This window comes from Myxocyprinus asiaticus, chromosome 3 (assembly GCF_019703515.2).
Source record: "Myxocyprinus asiaticus isolate MX2 ecotype Aquarium Trade chromosome 3, UBuf_Myxa_2, whole genome shotgun sequence".
In the NCBI taxonomy this organism is placed as follows: Eukaryota; Metazoa; Chordata; class Actinopteri; order Cypriniformes; family Catostomidae; genus Myxocyprinus; species Myxocyprinus asiaticus.
The window spans coordinates 24,603,923-24,627,257 of record NC_059346.1 but is presented as its reverse complement, the minus strand read 5'-3'; the positions used below and the strand labels follow the sequence as shown (position 1 = coordinate 24,627,257).

At 40.1% G+C, this 23,335-nt stretch overlaps 1 protein-coding gene across 7 annotated transcripts in view; it reads left to right on the top strand.

Annotated features, from left to right (window-relative positions):
* The window catches only part of LOC127424821 (pleckstrin homology-like domain family B member 1), a 77,702-nt gene that overhangs the window by 1,582 nt on the left and 52,785 nt on the right, over positions 1 to 23,335 (top strand). For 4 of the 7 annotated variants that reach the window (XM_051670326.1, XM_051670316.1, XM_051670307.1 and 1 more), the window contains exons 2-6: positions 3,678 to 3,857; positions 4,974 to 5,078; positions 7,732 to 7,855; positions 14,456 to 14,626; positions 19,065 to 19,190. In XM_051670326.1, coding sequence (XP_051526286.1) covers positions 5,019 to 5,078; positions 7,732 to 7,855; positions 14,456 to 14,626; positions 19,065 to 19,190 — 481 coding nt within the window. In that variant the 5' untranslated portion in view covers positions 3,678 to 3,857; positions 4,974 to 5,018. Of the gene's footprint in view, positions 1 to 3,677; positions 3,858 to 4,312; positions 4,457 to 4,973; positions 5,079 to 7,731; positions 7,856 to 14,455; positions 14,627 to 19,064; positions 19,191 to 23,335 lie in introns of those variants that run through there. The other 3 variants (XM_051670288.1, XM_051670297.1, XM_051670281.1) reach the window with 3 other exon arrangements.

Below are 23,335 nucleotides of genomic sequence, written 5' to 3'. Positions count from 1 at the left end.
CGTGGAAAAGTTCATTTATTTCAGTAATTCAACTCAAATTGTGAAACTCATGTATTAAATAAATTCAGTGCACACAGACTGAAGTAGTTTATGTCTTTGGTTCTTTTAATTGTGATGATTTTGGCTCACATTTAACAAAAACCCACCAATTCACTATCTCAAAAAATTAGAATACATCATAAGACCAATAAAAAAAAAACATTTTTAGTGAATTGTTGGCCTTCTGGAAAGTATGTTCATTTACTGTATATGTACTCAATACTTGGTAGGGGCTCCTTTTGCTTTAATTACTGCCTCAATTCGGCGTGGCATGGAGGTGATCAGTTTGTGGCACTGCTGAGGTGGTATGGAAGCCCAGGTTTCTTTGACAGTGGCCTTCAGCTCATCTGCATTTTTTGGTCTCTTGTTTCTCATTTTCCTCTTGACAATACCCCATAGATTCTCTATGGGGTTCAGGTCTGGTGAGTTTGCTGGCCAGTCAATCACACCAACACCATGGTCATTTAACCAACTTTTGGTGCTTTTGGCAGTGTGGGCAGGTGCCAAATCCTGCTGGAAAATGAAATCAGCATCTTTAAAAAGCTGGTCAGCAGAAGGAAGCCTGAAGTGCTCCAAAATTTCTTGGTAAACGGGTGCAGTGACTTTGGTTTTCAAAAAACACAATGGACCAACACCAGCAGATGACATTGCACCCCAAATCATCACAGACTGTGGAAACTTAACACTGGACTTCAAGCAACTTGGGCTATGAGCTTATCCACCCTTCCTCCAGACTCTAGGACCTTGGTTTCCAAATGAAATACAAAACTTCCTCTCATCTGAAAAGAGGACTTTGGACCACTGGGCAACAGTCCAGTTCTTCTTCTCCTTAGCACAGGTAAGACGCCTCTGACGTTGTCTGTGGTTCAGGAGTGGCTTGACAAGAGGAATACGACAACTGTAGCCAAATTCCTTGACATGTCTGTGTGTGGTGGCTCTTGATGCCTTGACCCCAGCCTCAGTCCATTCCTTGTGAAGTTCACCCAAATTCTTAAATCGATTTTGCTTGACAATCATAAGGCTGCGGTTCTCTCGGTTGGTTGTGCATCTTTTTCTTCCACACTTTTTCCTTCCACTCAACTTTCTGTTAACATGCTTGGATACAGCACTCTGTGAACAGCCAGCTTCTTTGGCAATGAATGTTTGTGGCTTACCCTCCTTGTGAAGGGTGTCAATGATTGTCTTCTGGACAACTGTCAGATCAGCAGTCTTCCCCATGATTGTGTAGCCTAGTGAACCAAACTGAGAGACCATTTTGAAGGCTCAGGAAACCTTTGCAGGTGTTTTGAGTTGATTAGCTGATTGGCATGTCACCATATTCTAATTTTTTGAGATAGTGAATTGGTGGGTTTTTGTTAAATGTGAGCCAAAATCATCACAATTAAAAGAACCAAAGACTTAAACTACTTCAGTCTGTGTGCACTGAATTTATTTAATACACGAGTTTCACAATTTGAGTTGAATTACTGAAATCAATGAACTTTTCCACGACATTCTAATTTATTGAGATGCACCTGTATATATTCATCTATACAATACAGAAATACAGCAGCTAGATACAGAATTACAGGATATATCATCAGAGGCCATATTTCTTGTTTGTGTGTGTGTGCGTGTGTGTGTGTGTGTGTGTGTGTGTGTGTGTGTGTGTGTGTGTGTGTGTGTGTGTGAGAGAGAGAGAGAGAGAGAGCGCACATCTGGGCAATAACAATGCGATTTCTGATGGTATCAGATGGTAATACCATGGTACTTTGATATAGAATTACCATTGTATTAACACAGTGCATCCAGGTAATGGTGCATATCCAAAAAACATGGTAATGCCATGGTACTTCTTTAAGTGTATTCATGTAGGCTAATACATGTTTTAATACTCTTTTGGTTGGAAAATGTATTTACCTGCAGAAGTCGTTTACAAGCTGCAGATGTGTTGAACTTTATAAAGAGCGTCTTCATCACTGGCAAACAATAGGACGCATTTGCAGGTTTGGTTTCTATTGATTGTAGATCATCTGGAACCAGCGTTATCTTTATTTGCCGTGTTATAAAATACTCCGTGAGTTCACTAGCAAATGAGAGCGCGCTCAAATGATTCAGCAGCGTGCGCGCAAGCTTTCTGAGTCATTCCGATTGAATCGCAAACCGATTCAGACTGCTTTCATATCACGTGTGTCCAATTCATTTAAAGAACCGATCAGATGAGCGGTTAATTTGTGATCGGACATCTTTAGCTTTGATTCAAAACTGGCGATAGTAAACACCGGGTACAAGGCATGATGTAGCGGCAGGGCCTTAGCTAATGGGGTAAAAGGTGGTAATGATTCCCCACAACAAATTATAAACATTCTTTTTTAATAGGAAAGGGGCCCAGAGCAATATACAGCCAGGGGGCCCAGAATACCATGCTACTACAATGCCCTGTGTAGCAGTGTAGCTTTTCTCAACGCTACGCCGTTACCTAGTCAAAAATATAGCTTAGCTACTGAAAACCTACTTGATTTTAAAAACTTGCCAAGCTATAGTCTTGCTACTCAGAAATGTAGTTAAGCTAATATCTTCGCTATTTGTCTGCTTACCAGCATGACATGGCCTACTCCTGCCTGTTGAAGGGTATATTTGTGTACAAGCTATGTTTGTGTGTAACATTTCATAAAGAGATATATGACTCCATAATTATGACAAAAAAAAAAAAATATATATATATATATATATATAACAATTGTTGATTATTGTAATTGCAATTTTCTTTTTTACTTAATTTTTTATTATTATTATTTATTTTATTTTTTAATAAAATTTACATTAAAATACTTGTTTTGGGTGTTAACTGTATGAAGTATTCTTTATGTCAGCTACACATTCAAAACAAGCTGAGAACTGTGTTCCTGATTGACTTTATTTCTGTTTTATACATAATAAAACCTTAACAGACAACTAAAGAAGAAACTTCTATAGAAGCATAATACAATTTTGAGCCATACGAAATATTTAAACATTTAAAATGAAACATTTCTCATATTATTTGTGAATTATTCACCGTGTTTGTATAGCGGTATAATGTCTGTCAGTGTCAGAATTGTGCCTTTATTAAGGGTCAGTATTTGCCCTCTGGTGCTGAATTTTAGGGCATTTTTACCTTTTAAGGAGGATGATTTTTCTAACAGTATAAAAATGTACTGAGAAAATGTCAATACTTAATTTTCAGTTCATTAAAATACATTATCCATCTGGATGATTAGACTACCTAGGCCTAGAATAGTATACATCAGATGTAATACATAAAAAAATAACAAATAAAAAAATGTAAAAAAAAATTGGTTAATTTCTGACACTTAGGTGTGTGCCTGCATTATATGTGTGTATTTGTCTCAAGACTATTTCACCTTTGTGTATGTGTGTGTGTGTGTGTGTGTGTGTGTGTGTGTGTGTGAGAGAGAGAGAGAGAGAGAGAGAGAGAGAGAGATGGCATGACCAGTGACCATAGTCAGTATAGTGAAAGAGGCTTTCTGTTCTTTCTTCTCTATGTGTTAAACACTGGACCTTATACATTACTAGAGCATCAGTTATACATTTCCATAATCTCTGCTTAATCAGTATGCATGCACAGTAACCATCCTGTCTTTGCTTGTTTGGAGAAGCAAAGCTTCTCATTCCAGTAGTTTCCCTGAATGGACATGCCGGTAGAGGGAGGAGTTCTTTAGCATTGGTAGTGGGACTCCACCTGGAATATCAAGGTCATGTTAGTCTCTCACAGCTTTGCCTCTCAAACACCTCTATAACTCAGGATGTCCTCTCAGACAAATGAAGACAAGAACAAGGTATACTGTACTGGCTCAGTTTATCACTCTTTTTGAATTTTGTTTTTCAGTGCAAGTTGTATGTTATACATGTGATATATTGGTAACGGAGGTAAAACAAACAGAACCTAAAAATACTGGGTGAATAAAGGATGTTCAGATATATGAGACTGCTAAATGTTTATACTCTATGGACAATGTGTATACAGACAAGATACACAGACACACACACAAACTTGTTGTTCTATCATGGTGGGGACATATTCCATTGACTTCTATTGTTTTTATACTGAGCTAAAAATATGTTCTATCCCCTACCCCTTCACCTCAACTGAACATTTTTGTACTTTTTAATTTTTGTTAGGACATTATTTAGTATGTTAATTAAGCTGTTTTCCTTGTGACGACCATTGGCTTGTCTCCTCAATAGGGCTGATTTCAGTCTTGTAAGGATGTTTGGTCTCCACAATGTAGACAAACCTGACCCAGACAGACCCTGATGCTCAGTTTATCTAGTGTGTCTGTTTCTCTGTGATTTCCAATGTGTTTTGTCTGAGATACTGGTATGAGTCAGAGATAGAGGAGACTTGGGGTGAATGACGGAGAGAGGGGGATTTCAGGTTAGGCATGTTCCAAAATGACTGATTTGTTGTGAAGTGTGTACTGACCTAAGGTTTAATCTTCACGCTAGTATGCATGTGTCTGTACCATAGATAATCACCTGCATCTGTTCTCTGTGAAGTGTGTGTTTGTGTGTGTTTGTGTGTGAGATGAGTCACACTGACTCATGCTGTGTATTTCTGCTAAGATGCAGACTCCAGTCTGTTCACGACAGTTGGTTAATCACAGTATGCATGTGTTAGATCATTGCATCACTGTATTTTGTCTACAATAATGAAAGTACCTGTGTGTGTTTTATAGTACACTATTAAGCAGATCAAAGGCAAAAGCTTTAAGTCTTGGAACTGTGCCAGATACAAATATTTATTATAATGATCTGTTTGTTTTTTATACGTAAAACAAACATTTAATGTGATTATGACTCATTATATGAAACTCACTCACTTTTTATGAAATTAACTTTAAAGTGAGACAAGCTGATATTTAAGAAATCTTTCTCTATCTTTTTATTTCCAGCAGGAATTTAATTAGTGTCATGAAGTGATTAATAACTCCATAGACATGGACAGGCTGAATCACAATGTTCCAGAACATGGCCGCCAGACTCATCAGGTGCTACAGGTGAGTGAACAACCTGAGAGGTTAAATCTCACAAAAACATGTCTAGGTCACATTTAACCCCAAAATCTCCACAAAAAATAAATAAATAAATAAATAAAAAAATAAATTATATTTTGGATAAAGAAAATGAAGACCAGTTTTAGGACCAGATTTTTTGCATTGTAACATTATTATAATTCAACATATTCTCCATACCATAATGTGTCTTGATTTTTTACTTCTTGTTTTTGTAATTCCCATTATCTCAGTGTTGATTCTCATTAGATTCTGAAATATAGTATTTTTTTAACAGTATTATGTAAAAAAATAAATTAAAAAATACTGAAATATAATAATTTATGTAGTAAAATTAAAGGCATTACAATTAATACATTAATGGGATAGTTCTGTTAAGCTCTGTTAGTCCATACAATGCAAGTGAATGGTGACCAGAACTTTGAATCTTCAAAAATCACATAAATCAGCATAAAAGTAATCCATAAGACTCCAGTGGCTAAATCTATGTCTTCAGAAGAGATATGGTAGGTGTGGATGAGAAGCAGATTAATATTTAATTCTTTTTTTAGCATAAATCTCCACTTTCACATTCTTCTTCCTTTGTTTTTTGGCAATTCATATTTTTTGTGCATATCGCCACCTACTGGTCAGTACTGGTCAAAGGTGGAGATTAATAGGGTTGGGGGGAAATACGGCCTGGACAAGTTCTTGACAGGTTTCATGAGATTCATATAAGAATGTGGTGGGTCAGAAAGTTACATATGCACATGTATAAGGTGTTATAATACATTTCAATATTCGTATATAAAAGCAACAGCCAAAGTGATCCGCATCCAAAATTGTAAAATGGATAAGAAAAACAAATTTTTTTATCACCTAGATTTGATCACATAAGAGTGGAGTCTGAAGAAATCCAAAGGAGGTGGAACAGTATAGGTGAACTGTTCCCTAAGTATAGGCTTAATACTCATCATGTTGAACAAAGAGGGTCAGGCAGTTCCGCCTGTCTGTCTAAATTTAACCTTGCTCAAACAGTGAGCTTTACTCTTCCAAACAAACATTTCAGGGTCCCATAAACATTCAGTACCTCTTAAAACCTCACTGATATAGTTGTGTGACTTGTGATTCAACAAAACATTTGTAAATCTAACTACAACACTGCAAACTAAACAAACTAAAGAAACATGAACAACTGCAAAATAGAAGTGAGTTTATGTAAAAAAATAAAAAATAAAAAAAACAGTTTGGAAAAAATATCAGAGAACAATGGAAAGTGTGGAACAGCCTCATAGCCCTAATATCAGGAGATGACAGAATACGATATGAGCTAAAACAAACTACTTTGACATTTAATCGCTTTAAAAAAGAATTCATACATTGTTAGGGTTAAGTTTAATTCCATACAACTGCCATGGATAAGAGAAAGGTGGCATTTTCTTATGTCCTCTATGCCAGGATCTGCCACTGCAACATAAATTAGCTGGCCTGATGATGTTGGACGTTTTCTCCCTTTAAATATTTGTACAGTTATTTCGTATAGAAATTTGTTTTTGACAGTCGACAAGTCGACCGGCCCACTGGGAAAAGTCCCTGTGAAAGCATAGTTTTATATCCCAGATGAGGAAAACTGTCTGATGCACAATTTCCAAACCCTCAACTCCTCAACTGATAATCAGCCACTGGTTGCTCCCTCTTTAATTCAGTTTCCCAAAATGCTTTCTAGCCTGCATGATTTATAACATCATTTAAAGACAAAACCCTGCTGAAAAGACCAGCTTAACCAGCATGCAATTCCCATGCTGGTCTAGGCTTGTTTCTGCTGGTAGTGCTGGTTTGGTGCTGGTCTAGCTGGTGAACCAGGATAGCCATGCTTTTCACAAGCAACACCTAGCTGGTGAATCTGGTTGACCAGCATGGTCTTTTTGATGAAGCTGGTTAAGCTAGTTTAAATGCCTGGTAGGGTCACCAGCATACCAGCATTCCATGCTGGGAGACTAGCAACCAAAACATAGCATAAGCTTTTGACCGGTTATTTTCCTTTTTAAAACATTAATTACAACATTCGTAGTCTCTGCAGTGTTATGCCTCATCCCTCTCAGAGAGATGAGAGCGTGATTTACCAAGGAAATAATCCTCATGCGCACTTGAGAACCTCCAGCTATGACATGCTGAGAACAAATATGTTCCACTTTTAGTTATATACCGGCCTGGTCCCTTGTCTTTCATCTAACTGCTAAATCCTGTTAGCCTCTTAGCCCAATTTGGCATAGTTAGCCTTTTAGCCCATCCCTGCAGTACTCAATGGCCCTAACTTAATTAGACTAATCCTGTTTTGGGATGAACCTTGAGCAGTCATCCAAAAGAGTATAGCCAGGTCACTTTAATGGTGATCGAAGGACTGATGTTGTAAAATAGGTGTCATTATTAAAACTGTTGCAAGTAAATTGTTTGTTTTACTGTTTTTGACTGAACTGTACCAAGGATCTGTAGTAAAGTCTGGTCTGTGTTTAGACTTGATCCAGTTCTATCTGAAACAGTAAGATCTAAGGCAGGAAATTACTGTTTTTGTGAAGTCCTTGGAGCTTTTTCCAACTCTGTGGACTTCACTTGCTGAAGATAGTAGGTTTACTGTTGTATTCTCTTAATATATTCACAGAGCACACCACTGGACCTGATTGAAACAGGCAAGACTCTCAAAGTCCAGGCAGAACTACCCCATCTTGTCAGTTTGGGAAGTGGTCGTCTGAGTACAGCTATAACTCTACTGCCCTTGCCGGAGGGTGAGTTCTATCAGCTTACTGTAAAGCAATAGACATTTTTCACAGTAGCACCATCTTTGAATTATGACATGAATGAAAACAAGGCTGTGAGGGATAGACTTACCATCTTTTCAAGGACATTCACAGTATTAAGCAATCAAAAGGTTAATAGATCACATCTAATTTTCCACAACTCATGTTGTCTGGAGTTTTTCGTCTACTGAAATTTCTTGGAAAGATATTATTCAATGTTTAGTCAGCAGAACTATCCAAAAACACTTTAAACAATAGTACAACCCATTGAAGAGACTGTACATCTATCCCTCAGAAATCAAAGATGGCGCTACTGTTAATAAGGTCTATTAAATACAATATGCACCTTTATGAATTATCCCCACCAGATTCTGTCTACTCTGTACCCGAGAATAGATCCAGATAGTTATTTGACTTAGGATGTGGTTTGTTGCATAATTTGTGTTTAGTTGCAATGCTTATTCCAAATTCTTGGTCCCTAATTATATGATCTCCCGGCAGAATTTGGGAACTCCAAATTAAGATCAGTATTTCTGTGTGTGTGTGTGTGTGTTTGTGTGTGTATTTGTGCGGTGAAGTTCATGAGAGAGGAAAAACCTCACTGTTCTGTCCTCATAGCTTCGCTGTGCTCCATCTCATAAAGAATGACAAATAGAGGACTTCTCCTCCCCTGACATTGATGAAGAATGAGAGCAAATATGAATCCCAGTGGATGTAGTGCCCTATTCATTAGTGAAACATTTTATCTGATGTGAGGGATTGAATACACAAGATGTCATGTGCTCATGTTTTAAATTAACTCCAGTATATATGGGTAGTTCATGTACATGTATTTTTATTTTAGGTTAGTGTGATATGATCGGTTCATAGGCAATGGAGGAGTCAGAAGACAGCGAAGGGTTTAGTGTTTTATTTGCACACTTCAGCTTCACACACACAAAGCAAAAATGGCTCTTGGTGGCCAACTCAAAATAGCTTTCCATCTCAGACAGTCTGTGTTGCTCTGGGCCACACTCTCTCTCCCTTCTGCCGCTGTGGTGAGCCTTATCAGGTCTCCCTCCTCCATCACTATAATGAGAGACAGGTGTTAGAGTAATTACAGCCCAGGTGATGAGCCTTACCGCTTTCCCTCTCCCGCAGACAGACACATGACCACGCCCCCCCATTCCACATACTCAGGCTGGGGCAACATCCAGCCTGCCTACTACCCCCCATTTCTGGAGAGAAAGTCCACCACAACCATCTGTGACCCTGGTCTGCGGATCACCTTGAACTTAAAGGGCTGAAGAACCAGATACCAACAGGTGATCCGTGCGTTAGTATCCTTCATGCGGTGGAGCCACTGCAGAGGAGCGTGATTGGAACAGAGGGAGAAGGCCCACCCCAGCAGGTAGTAGCGGAGGGTAAGAACAGCCCACTTAATCGCAAGACACTCCTTCTCAATGGTACTATACAGTGGCATGCAAAAGTTTGGGCACCCCTGGTCAAAATTTCTGTTGCTCTGAATAGTTAAGTGAGTATAAGATGAACTGATCTCCAAAAGGCATAAAGTTAAAGATGAAACATTCATTTCAACATTTTAAGCAATATTAGTGTGTTATATTTATTTTGTACAATTTTAGAGTGAAAAAAAGGAAAGGAGCACCATGCAAATGTTTGGGCACCCCAAGAGATTTGAGCTCTCAGATAACTTTTACCAAGGTCTCAGACTTGTTAGGGCTATGGCTTGTTCACAATCATCATTTGGAAAGGACAGGTGATGCAAATTTCAAAGCTTTATACATTCTCTGACTCCTCAAATCTTGTCCCAACAATCAGCAGCCATGGGCTCCTCTAAGCGGCTGCCTAGCACTCTGAAAATTAAAATAATTGATGCCCACAAAGCAGGAGAAAGCTATAAGAAGATAGCAAAACGTTTTCAGGTAGCCGTTTCCTCAGTTCATAATGCAATTAAGAAATGGCAGTTAACAGGAATGGTGGAGTTCAAGTTGAGGTCTGGAAGACCAAGAAAACTTTCTGAGAGAACTCCTCGTAGGATTGCTAGAAAGGCAAATCAAAACCCCTGTTTGACTGCAAAAGACCTTAAGAAAGATTCAGCAGACTCTGGAGTAGTGGTGCACTGTTCTACTGTGCAGCGACACCTGCACAAATATGAGAAGAAAACATTTCCTGCATCCTCACCACAAATTTCAGCGTCAGAAGTTTGCAAATGAACATCTAAACAAGCCTGATGCATTTTGGAAACAAGTCCTGTGGACTGATGAAGTTAAAATATAACTTTTTTGAGCAAAGGTATGTTTGGAGAAAAAAGGGTGCAGAATAGAACACCTCTCCAGCTGTTAAGCACGGGAGTGGATCGATCATGCTTTGGGCTTGTGTTGATGCCAGTGGCACAGGGGAACATTTCAATGGTAGAGGAAAGAATGGATTAAATTAAATTAAATGGATTAAATCACAGCAACAGAAATTTTCATCAGGGGTGCCCAAACTTTTGCATGCCACTGTACTTTGTTTCCCTGAAGGAGAGCTTGCGACTAATAAATAGCACTGGCCGTTCCTCCCCTCCCACCTCTTGCGAGAGCACAGCGCCCAGCCCCCTGTCAGATGCATCAGTCTGCAAAATAAAGGGGAGAGAGATGTCAGGAGCATGTAAAAGCGGCCTCCCACAAAGTGCGGACTTTACCTTAAGGAAAGCCTGTTGGCACAACTCTTTCCACTGGACCAGATTGGGAGCCCCCTTTTTAGTAAGGTCCATGAGGTGCTGAAACGTGGCCAGGGCTCCGAACAAACCAAACGGAAGCATCACAAATTGGTGTAATCCGAACAGTGTGGGAAAAGCTGTCTTTTCTCGGGATATTGGAGTTAAAGGGATCTGCCAGTAACCTTTGTTAAGTCCAGCACTGAGTAAAATTGAGCCACGCCCACCGATCGAGTAACTCGTCAATTTGCGGCATTGGATAAGCGTCAAATTTGAACACCGCGTTCACTTTCCAGTAGTCAGAACCGGACCAAGCCATCGCTCTTCAGTACCAGAACTACCGGGCTGGCCCAGTCGCTGTGTGACTCCTGTATTACGCCCATTTCAAGCATTGCCTCTAATTCTTCTTGAACAATCTTTTTCTTGTGTTCAGGAAGACGATAGGGCCGGCTACGAACCACCACCCCTGGGGTGGTCTCAATATGGTGCTCTATGAGGTTCGTGCGACTGGGTAGGGGTGAAAACACGTCTGTGAATTCCGCTTGCAACCGGGCAATGTCTGTAAGCTGTGAAAGTGGGAGGTGGTCTCCGCAAGGGACCGGGGTGAATGAACTTGATTTGGGAGATACCTCTGTCCCAAGCTCCACCCTCTCCAGAACTACCTTCACCAAGGCTACAGGCACCGCCTCCCTCCATGGTTTGAGGAGGTTGAGGTGTTGAGGTTGAGGTGAATTGACATGCCCCTCTCCTATCCATTCGCCTAACCTCATAATCGAGATCTCCGACTCGTCGTGTGACCTCAAAGGGTCCTTACCACTTGCCGAGTAATTTGGAGCTTGAGGTGGGCAGCAATACAAGCACTTTATCTCCCTGTGCGAATTCCCGTAGTCGATTGCCCCTGTTGTACAGTCAGTGTTGATGTTCTTGTGCTTGGAGCAAATTCTCCTGTGTTACCTGCCCCAAAGTGTGGAGTTTTGCTCTAAGATCCAGAACGTATTGAATTTGTTTTTTGCTATTGGAAGGTCCTTCCTCCCAAGCTTCCCGTATGTCGTCAAGCACACCGTGCAGCCCACACCCATACAGTAGCTCAAATGGGGAAAACCCTGTGGAGGCTTGCAGGACATCTCGTACTGCAAACAGCAGGGGATTCGAGCCACTTATCCCAATTCTTGTGTCTTTGTGTACGAACTTACGAATCATGTTTTTTAATGTCTTATTAAATCATTTGACCATCCCGTCGGTTTGCGGGTGATAAACGCAGGTGTGAATCGATTTAATGCCTAATAATTCGTACAGTTTGTGTAGTGTACGTGACATGAATGTTGTGCCTTGATCAGTGAGGATTTCCTTTGGAATCCCCACTCGGGAGATAATTCTGAAGAGTGCCTCCGCAACACTATGTGCTGAGATGTTGCGTAGAGGCACTGCTTCCGGATATCGCGTTGCTTAGTCCACCAGAACTAATACAAAGTGATGGCCACGTGCAGTCCGCTCTAATGGCCCACTCTAAATGCCACATCTCTCGAAGGGGACCTCGATCAACGGCAGAGGGCACAATGGCGCTTTTGGGGCAGCCGGTGGATTCACCAACTGACATTCATGGCCCTCGCACCGTCTCTCCAGCCATAGCGTTGCACATCACACACTGCGACACTACTTTGCAGGACCCATCCACACACATTACCCTCAATACATTTTTAAAGCCAGGCCAATTGGTTCCCAGAATTAGTGGATGGGTGAGGCGGGAATTAACATGAGACACAGGGGGTGGAGAGAGAGAAGAGAGAGGAGAGAGAGAAGAAAACACTGCTTCGCTGCCTCTTGGAAACGCTGCCATGTAGTCCTCTGCCAGCTGGACGCCCTCCTCCAGCGACGCCGGGCGGTGGCACTGGACCCACTTGGACATGCCTCGAGGAAGCTGGGAGATGAACTGCTCCAGTACCACCAGATTGACGACTTCCACAGCGCTGCAGATTCCCCCCACCAGCAACCATTTCCAGCAGGCATCACGGAGCTGCTGTGCAAAAGGGAACAGGTGGCCGTGCTCCCCGAAGCTCAGAGACCTGAATAGCTGCCGACTCTGCTCTGGGGTCCGACGACCTGTTGCTGGATGGCCTTTTTCAGGTGGCTGTAATCAAGGAGGCTGGGGGCGGGAAGTTGCTGTGCCGCTAGCTGCGCCTCCCCGGAGAGTAAGGGCAACAGGCGGGCCACCCACTGATTGGGAGGCCACATCCATACCTCTGCTGTCCTCACGAAGAGGTCGAGGAAGGCCTCCGGAACATCATTTGGCCCCATCTTCATCAGGGCCACAGGTGGGGTAGGTTCCGGAGAGGTCGCAGCACCGGCCCCCTCCCTGGCGATTAGGCTCCGGAGCACCTGCCGGTCCTCCGCTTGCGCCTGGAGCAGGACTTGGAAGTGCTGTTCCTGCTCCAGGTGTACCTCCATGAGGGCTTGATGCTGGTTCTGCTGGATGCTGGTGAGGGTCTTGAAGACTTCACCCAGCGGTGAGGACTCCATCAAGGCATTATCATCCAAAGCTGGGTTTTCGGCACCACTGTGATGTGATCAGTTCGAGTCAGGAGACAGCAAACAGTTGAGTGTTTTATTTGCACACTTCAGCTTCACAGACACAAAGCAAAAACAGCTCTTGGTGGCCAACTTAAAATAGCTTTCTCTCCGTCTCAGACAGTCTGTGTTGCTCTGGACCACTCTCTCTCTCCCTTCTGCCGCTCTGGTGAGCCTTATCAGGTCTCTCTCTGCCATCACTATAATGAGAGACAGGTGTTAGAGTAATTACAGCCCAGATGACAAGCCTTACCGCTTTCCCTCTCCCGCAGACAGACACATGACAACGTCCCCACATGCCACAGTTAGGTTTTAGGTTAACTTTTTTTTATGAATGTATAAGTGAATATTTATATTTTAGATCCTGTAACTGGACATCATTTGTTTGAAGTTTTTAACTATTTTTAAACACATTTTGTCTTCACTTGATGGATCTATTTTATATTGATTGCTGTTGTAAAATAGTCTCACCACTGATAATTATTACTTTAATGCAGTTTAAGGACACAGTAAATAAACAAATATCCAAAGTATGTCCTTATCTCACAGATTGATTCAGCTGTTTGTAAAATGCATTCACACTGGCAGTGGCTTTAGAACTGGGGACAGAATTATGGGGTTACAACCTGACTTTGACACAACCCCCTGTTGCTTTACTGTGTGACTGAGTGTGCTTGAGTGAGAGCATGCACATTTGTCTAAAAGCATGTGTATGACTGACTGAAAAAGCTTTTTTAATAGAATGAGTTGTGGTAATATTCAATCTAAAGTGCAGCACACACCCGCCCCTGACACTTTCTTCTCACCACTGTCTCTGTCATGTCTGCGATTACAATAGACTTGGGTTAGGGCTTTTTTACTCGCATCTGCTTCTTAGACACTTTGAATGAAATAACTCAGACAGGGTCGGTCATTGGAAGAGGGGAGAGTCTTTCAAGTCTTTGAAATGAGCATTGTCAGAGAAAAGGACACAAACCTGCAATAGTACCAGCATGATTGTGATTGTTCCAATACTGTTTTCGAATGCTAATTATTTAAACTAGCACATTACACTATTTTTTATGCTTATGGTTAGAGTTTGATGACTATGTTTTCAAAGTTTGACCAAGAGCCTTATCAAAACATCGTTAGTAGTATGACGTCTATGATCTAGTTTTTCAGAATTGTTTCAGAATCATTCTTCCAAAACCACTGTCCAGTCAATGCAGTTTAACATTGATGCATTTGCAGACACTTTTATAGGAATGATAGGAAATGTAGTTTTCAATGCTTTAACTATTGCAATAATCAATGTCATTAACCTGAATCTACATGACATGTTGCAGGGAAGACTACACTCGGTCATAGGAACACAGACATTAATATTCAGGGTCCCGGTATCACTGCTCAACACTGCTACATTGAAAATGCGGGGGGAGCCATCACACTGTACCCCTGCGGAAATCAGTGCTCAATAGATGGCCTAGCAGTTACCAAGCCTTCTAGACTCACACAAGGTAAGCAACTGGTCATTTTTGGGAAAAGTTTGCATTTGATCTAGGTTTTTAAGGTTACTCTAAAGCTCATTTCCTTGTTGTTTGTTACAGATCTGTTGATTAGGTTACAATATCTGAATATAAGGAATTTAGAATATCTTCTTCTCAGTAATTAAAGGAGAACTACATCTGATGATAGAAATGGTACTTATTCATTTTGTGAAACAAAGGCACATCATGTGTTAGTATGGGTGATGTTTTGACCTCTCTCTGTAATTAAAGAGATAGTTCACCCAAAAATGAAAATTCTCTCATCATTTACTCACCCTCATGCCATCCCAGATGTGTGACTCTTTCACTTACACATACTTCTTCTTTTGTTTTGCCAATTTGCATTCTTCATGCATATCGCCTCCAACTGGACAGGGAGGAGAATTTATACTAAAAAAGGACTTAAATATTAATCTGTTTCTCACCCACACCTAGAAGTTCATTTCTTTGGCATTTTCATTTTTATTTTCAACTGGTTGCCTTGAAATCTAGGGACAGTTAATCTATAGATTCAGCCTGCAAATCAATAAAATGCATTTCCGAATTAAGAGTCAAGAGACTTAGTGATCAAGTGGATTATGTCTCCAACAGACAAATGTTCCAGCTATTATCAGACTGGAGTTCGCATGGTTCTAAATTTAGAAGAAGTCCTAAAGGTAAATAAAGCCTCTGCTCAAATACAGGATTTATATCAGATATTTGCCATTTCAGGCACAGCTAAGATGCCAAGGTTTTTGCACTTTTAAAAGGAAAAGTAACACCTTGTGTAAGCACTTTGTGTTTGCTTGAAAAGGGTTTGATAAGGGTTTGTTTGGACATCCCTTGACCTGGCAATACACTTTTGAGCTATTCCAGGCTGTTCACTTTAGAATCACGTCAGTCTGTATTTGTGCTATACGTGGGACCAGGAAATTGTGCCATTATAATGATGAGGGTTTGTTTGAACTTCCATTTTAAAACCTTGGCCTTGCCCCTGCTCTGTTGGGCTATTTAACGCAGTCTGCTTTGGAATTACTTTGCACCATATAAAGTTCTAGACACAGATACACTGGATTGGGGCATTGTAATTATAGGCTACAGAAATTTTATATTTTTTTATTGGAATTTTCTCACATAGACTATGTGTCTGGTAAACAAGTAATACATTTTTAAGCACATATTTTTTACGCTTAGCTAAAAGTAATTTATTTCATACCAACTCAAATAAGGAGCCAGTTGGGCTGCTTCGCAGCCAGCCCCCTGCTCGCAATCTGTGCTTGACAAGAACATGAGACAGCCGACGTGAGGACAGCTGTACAACGTGCCGGTGCCACCCATGCGACTTCAAATACGTTTGTGTTAGTGAGGCTTCTACAGTCTTGAACAGACTTCATGCTTGTAACGTACGTATTTAAAAAACAAACAAACAAATAAACTCAAAATAAAAGGCAACTTCTGGTCTTTGAGCATCCCCGAAGTATACACAGAGTTCCACAGGAAGTAACTATATTTCTCCATTTAATCCCCTGAATGTCGGACACTTAACTGCTTCGCTTCATCTTCATATTTCTTGTGGATGGTGATGTGTTGACAGTCGGGCAGGACAGCTGCGTGTTTTGTGTTTTAGCACAAGTCAATGAGTGAACGCGCGCGCTGTTGTAGCGCATGACATTTACATCACAAAAGCTGCGGATAGCGACAAGCGCAGCGCTCCTACTCCACACGACACTTGTGTTACTACTAGAACAAAGATACTCATCGTTTCTCAGTGCTTCCATTCGATTGGATATATAGTATGGGTTTTGTTTTCTAAATCTGGTAGGTGAAATTGCTTCATCTTCCATATCTTGGCGACTGGAGCTTTATACATTTGCCTTTTACGCAGTCAAGTCGTTGCCTTGTAGGCTACTCTAAAGAATAGTTTATTGATTAACCATTGAATTCTGTTTAAATCTTACTCGTCATGTTAATGTGTTAGTTTATGGGCCTAATCAAAGATGTTAAATAAATATAGAACTAAGTGATTTTATTTATTGGCTCAGTCTGATTAATCGAGCCTATTTTACGAACTCTGTAATGCAAATGTCTGTACAATCTAATCTAATCGGTTGACAGTTTCGAAATGTGCAGGAAATTAGGTTATTATACAAATAAATCTTTAAGTTTTTCCGAAATTTTATTTTTATAGGAATAGTCCGGGTTCAATACAAGTTAAGCTCAATCGACAACATTTGTGGCATAACATTGATTACCACAAATATAATTACGAGTCGTCCCTCCTTTTCTTAAAAAAAAAAAAAAGAAGCAAAAATTAAGGTTACATTGAGGCACTTACATTGGAAGTGAATGGGGCCAATTTTTTTTTTTTTTTTTTTTTTTTTTTTTGGCAGAAATGTGAAGCTTATAATTTTATAAAAGCACTTACTTTAATTCTTCTGTTAAAACTTGTGCTTGTGTTTAATTACATGTATTAATAATGTTTAATGCAGTTGTTTTAGGGTTTTAGGGTTTGTTGACATTACATCGTTGTGGCAATAAAGTTATAAAATTGGCTATAACTTTACACAGAAAAGTTTTTATCACACTAAAATCACATTAACGCGAATGTCATTTGTGTTTTGTGGCTATACTTTTAAAACAGTCCATATTTCAACATTGGCCCCATTCACTTTCATTGTAAGTGACTCACTGTAACCCAGATTTTTGCTTTTTTAAAGAAAAGGAGTGACAAGTCAAAATTAATTTTTGTGGTAATCAATATTATCCCACTAATAATAATTAATAATTTTCTTTATTTATCACACATTATACATTTGCACATATACAGTGAAATTCTTCTTTTTCACATATCCCAGCTAGGCTGGGGTCAGAGTGCAGGGTCAGCCATGATACGGCACCCCTGGAGCAGATAGGGTCAAGGGCCTTGCTCAAGGGCCCAACAGTGGCATCTTGGCAGTGCTGGGGCTTGAACCCCCGATCTTCTGATCAGTAACCCAGAGCCTTAACCGCTGAGCCACCACTGCCCCTCTAACCACTAATGCTGTCGATTGAGTTTTAACTTGTACTGAACCTGGAATATTCCTTTGAAACACTTTTTTACCAACTCCCTCAAAACACATATTTACTAAGCATTTTCTTTACTTTGACTATACTGTGAGAACTAATATTTTGGCTTATTTCTCTGAGTGAATTTATACACACCTATGAAGAGGGTAATCTACCTTGCATTTATGTTTAAGCCAATAAATAGAATGATGTTAATTTTTAACATGCTCACAATAAGGTAACTTATTTCATTTAGATATTAATTTTAAACAATGACACAGTGACATAGGCACAGAGATGAGTTTTTTTAAGAGGGCATACATTTTATTTGTGGACTATTGAATAACTGTATGACATTAAATAGATTTCATTGTAACCTCCACTTTACTGTACTGTACGTCAGCAATGGGTCATGCTGGTCTTATATTCTTTAGGTGCTTTCTGTGCCAATGTTCATTATGAAATGGAATTCTGGATCATAATTCAATGGCATTTTGACAGACCCTGCATCGACTTCTCTATCCCATTAATCACTGCACTTTCATAAGGCCAGAGGACAAAGTGTTGTGAATGTGTAGGAGATATCTATGCATCCATTTCAAAAACACTAACTCAGTTCGATCTTTTTATTTAAACTTAATGTTATGGCAACATAAGCCATGAAATCAGGTTCAATAAAACAAAGACAGAACCAGGTTAGACAATATATCCACAGAATATTATGTAACTTACACTGATTGCTCTTTGTTTGTCTTTATGTTTTATTCACACCCCTGTTTTGCTTCATTTAGATGCTCTACATTACCTTGAAATAATAATGTTAAGCCATATTTATGAGGCTGTAATTACGCCTTTATGCAGCAGTTAGAAGCATAAATGATCTTAAATTAAGGATCCTGTGACTAGAATCTGCTTCTCCTGCAGAATTCTTCTTACCTGGCTGGGTAAAGGGGTAGCAAGTCCACCCTATAAAACTGATGAAAAAGGTTACAGAAATGTCAATTATGTCTTTTATAAACTAGTGAAACTGTGTTTTAAAACTAACATTAAGTAGTTATTTCTACCTGATGACTTTTGATATAATATAATATAATATAATCATATATCATTATACTGTGTATCATTATATAACAATATGATATAATAAAGATAATGTCTAATATGTTTTAATTGGATGAAACCAGTTAACATTTATTTATTTTTTATTTTTTCCCCAAGATTTTGTATCCTAAGTTACCTGACAATTGAAATTTATTGACAATGACATTTCTTACAGTGAACCTAGATTTCTCCTGGCTTATTTACCAGCATCTCTACTAAAGAAGGTTATGTGTTTAATCTCAATGTATTTATTTTTTTGCTTACACGTGACTCTTTTTCACAGGGTGTATGCTGTGTTTTGGTCAGTCATCCTTTTTCCGCTTTAACCACCCAGAAGAGGCCCTCAGGATGAAAAGTTTGATGCCATGTGTAAACCCTGGACTTACCAGTGCCTACAAGAATCACTCAGGTATGTATGTATTAACAAAATCATGCTGATCAAAAATCTGGTAGTTTATAAGCATAGTTCAACCAAAAAAAAAAAAAAAACATTCCATCACCATTTACTAATCCTCATGTTGATCCAAACCCCTAGGAAACTATCTTTCTTCCTTAAAACAAGAGATTTTAGGCAGGTTGTTACCATTCACCATTCACTTTCATTGTACTGAAAAAAGATGCAATGCAAGTAAATGGTGACTGAGACTAACATTCTGCCTAACATGTCGTGTTTGGTCACACAGGTTTTGATTTTTTGTGTGAAGGTCCTTTTAAGAAATCAGCCAACTGCTTTGTACTCTAAATGTAGGGAGTTTGAAGGCACTCAGGAAAAAAAGAGCGAGCTACATTTGTGAGTACTGACATATTTTGCCAATTTAATTAATAAATGTTATAGTAAAAGGGGCACAGAGAGGCGTTGTACCCTAGATAATTATAATAAGTTTCAGACACTGCTAAAGTGACACAAATCTTCCAAAAATAACTCTAATCCTAATCCTCCCTCTTTAATATCCATTTTAAACACTGCACTCACTAATTCAGCATTGCTTTCCTATTAAACAATAGTCTTGAAACCAGGAAGTGGATCCTAGGAGAAGAAATAGCTTCTCTGAAAAGAATGGGAATTTGAATGGCCAGAGCCACTCTATCAACCACTGGAATGCCCCTGCTGGTTGACCCTGGCTTTAACCCTTTTTTAGGTTAAATTCCTGGAACACCACATTGGACATTTGAAGAAGTGTGACACAATGACGATGATGAATATCATATCTTTGTTGGGCCAGTGTGGGTGTAAACTGCCAGGTACAGAGGAGAGATCAATGTTCTGTTGCATCATTGTTTATTTGACTGACCCTATTCATGGTGGTCTTTGATTCCCAGTTCAATAGTGTAACAAAAATGGCTTTAAACGGCTCATTCTTTGGTTTAATGTAAGATACCGGTCTGCACAGTTCCTGTAATAGCACAGGATTTGGTATTTTCCTTTCAGAAAAGCTACTGTTACAAGTGTCTTTTAGTAAAAAGTAAGGTATATTCAATAATTTGCAGGTTGCTATTCAACCTGCACTTAAGATCTGTGAAGATGATGTGTGCCGTGACTTTCAAAAACAAAAGATAAGGAAAGCACAGGGCCCAGATGGCATTTCACCTGCATGTCTTAGATCCTGTGCTAACCAGCTGGCCCCCATCTTCACACTGATTTTCAATAGATCACTGGAGCAGTGTGAAGTTCCCTACTGCTTCAAACACTCAATCATCATTCTTGTCCCAAAGAAACCAAAAATCACAGGAACTAATGACTACAGACCTGTCGCCCTGACGTCTGTGGTCATGAAGTCATTTGAGAGACTGGTGTTGGCCCACCTGAAGGACATCACTGGACACTTTCTAGATCCCCTTCAATTTGCTTATCGAGCAAACAGGTCTGTGGATGATGCAGTCAACATGGGATTGCATCATATCCTGCAACATCTGGACAGACCAGGGACATATGCAAGGATCCTTTTTGTGGACTTCAGCTCGGCTTTCAACACCATCATCCCAGCTATTCTCCGGACAAAATTACTAAAACTCTCTGTTCCCACGTCTATCTGTCAGTGGATTACCAGCTTTCTGATGGACAGGCAGCAGCTTGTGAGACAGGGGAAACTCACTTCCAGCACCTGTACAGTCAGCATTGGTGCCCCCCCCCCCCCCAGGGATGTGTGCTCTCCCCACTACTGTTCTTCCTCTACACCAACGACTGCATCGCCAAGGACCACTCTGTCAAGCTCCCGAAGTTTGCAGACAACACCACTGTCATCAGCCTCATCCGAGATGGCTGTCTGGTGCAGTCAAAACAACCTTGAGCTGAACACGCTCAAAACGGTGAACATGATTGTGGACTTTAGGAGGAACACCCCAACACTGTCCCCCCTCACCATTCTAAACAGCACTGTGGCAGCAGTGGAGTCATTCAGGTTCCTGGGCACTACCATCTCACAGGACCTGAAGTGGGAGACCCACATTGACTCCATTGCGAAAAAGGCCAAGCAGAGGTTGTACTTCCTTCGCCAGTTGAGGAAGTTCAACCTGCCACAGGTGCTGCTGATACAGTTCTACTCAGCAGTCATTGAGGCTGTCCTCTGCACTTCTATAACTGTCTGGTTTGGTTCAACTACGAAATCGGATATCAGAAGAATACATAGGACAGTTCAGACTGCTGAATGTGTATGTATGTTTGTGTATATATATATATTGTCTATTGTGCATTCTATATATATTTTTTTCTTTTCAATATTTATTTATTTTTTATTCAATTTTTAATTATTTTTTAAAAGTGTTGTTGCTGTTTTGTATTGTTGTGTACTGGAAGCTCCTGTCACCAAGACAAATTCCTTGTATGTGTAAGCATATTTGGCAATAAAGCTCATTCTGATTCTGATTCTGATTGTAATGGCTAAAGTTTTTTAATTTTCATATCTAACTTTATTTATGTAGATTTTTTTCATTTTGGGCTTATCACCTTTTCAACAGCAACAGTAGGATATGACAAGGGTGAGAAGAGGGCATGCAAGAGAGAATGAGATTGGCATGCAAGACAGACTCTTGCGTCTCCCACATGAGCACCTTGGCTAAAGGTGTCTGGAGAATGTGTGTCTAACTGCTAGACCATGGCTCCAACATTTATGATTCTAGCTTCCAAAGTTTTTCTAAGAAGAAATTATTGTAATTTCACTTTTTTTTTTTTTTTTTTTTTTTGGATGGTAAAATTACATAATTTTTTTAATTTCTTATTTATTTTTAATGGGCTTTTAATGGAGAATTGAAGAGACACAGGAACCGAATGGGGAGCGATAGGGAGGTAATAGCATAAGGATGTGATGCAGACCTTAGTGTAAACTGCACTCCCGTGTCTTAAGCCTATGCACATGCTCTACCCACTGCGCCATGGCACTGATTAAAATAACATGTTATGGCGTGGTTAGTGCATTAGTGGCTCTGGCTGCAGAGAGTGCACAGTATTCAGTGTGTTCAGCTGGTCTAGAGTGTGCAGAATGAGTCATGCTGTAATTCAGGCTCTATTCTCCTCTGTTTGCTCTGACCTTTGTGCCGAGGGTGGGAGGCCTGCCATCCGCAGTCTGTGGGCTGAACGCCACACCCAGTCCAAGTTTGAGTGTAAGTGATTTGGGGTGGGGGGGGGGGGGTGGAGGAATAAGGTCAAGTTGGTTTTAAATATAGAATTTTCAAATACTCATCTGATTACAACATTGCTGTGAGAGACTGAATAAAATAACATTTTCTCAATTAATTATATAACAACAGAAAAAGGGAACATAGATGTAAAAGCCTTCCTTAAATGCACTTTTCAGTGTGGGGAGTGTGTTTGTCTTGTTGTAAAAATCTTTTGTGAGTAAGAGTTTAGGTATATGTGTGCTTGTTTGATGTGTTTGTGTTCATATTTGTGTACAACATTTTCTCAATGAATTATATAACAACAGAAAAAGGGAACATGGATGTAAAAGCCATCCTTAAATGCACTTTTCAGAGTGTGGGGAGTGTTTTTGTCTTGTAGTAAAAATCTTTTGTGAGTAAGAGTTCAGGTATGTGTGCATATTTGTATATAGAAGCCTTAATTTTGGTCACACATTGTACATACATTTTTTGCATATATACAGTGAAATGTATTCACATATCCCAGCTAAGCTGGGGTCAGAGTGCAGGGTCAGCCATGATATGGCACCCCTGGAGCAGATAGGGTCAAGGGCCTTGCTCAAGGGCCCAACAGTGGCATCTTGGCAGTGCTGGGGCTTGAACCCCTGACCTTCTGGTCAGTAACCCAGAGCCTTAACCACTGAGCCACCTCAAGGTTAGATGTGTTGTGCATTCTGAGATGCTATTCTGCTCACTGCAATTTTACAGAGTGGTTATCTGAGTTACTGTAGCCTTTCTGTCAGCTCGAACCAGTCTGGCCATTCTCCGTTGACCTCTCTTATCAACAAGGCATTTCTGTCCGCAGAACTTTCAATCATGCCAAGGTCGAAATCACAGAGATCACATTTTTCCCCATTCTGATGGTTGATGTAAACATTAACTGATGCTCCTTACCCGTAAGTAAATTGCACTGCTGCCACA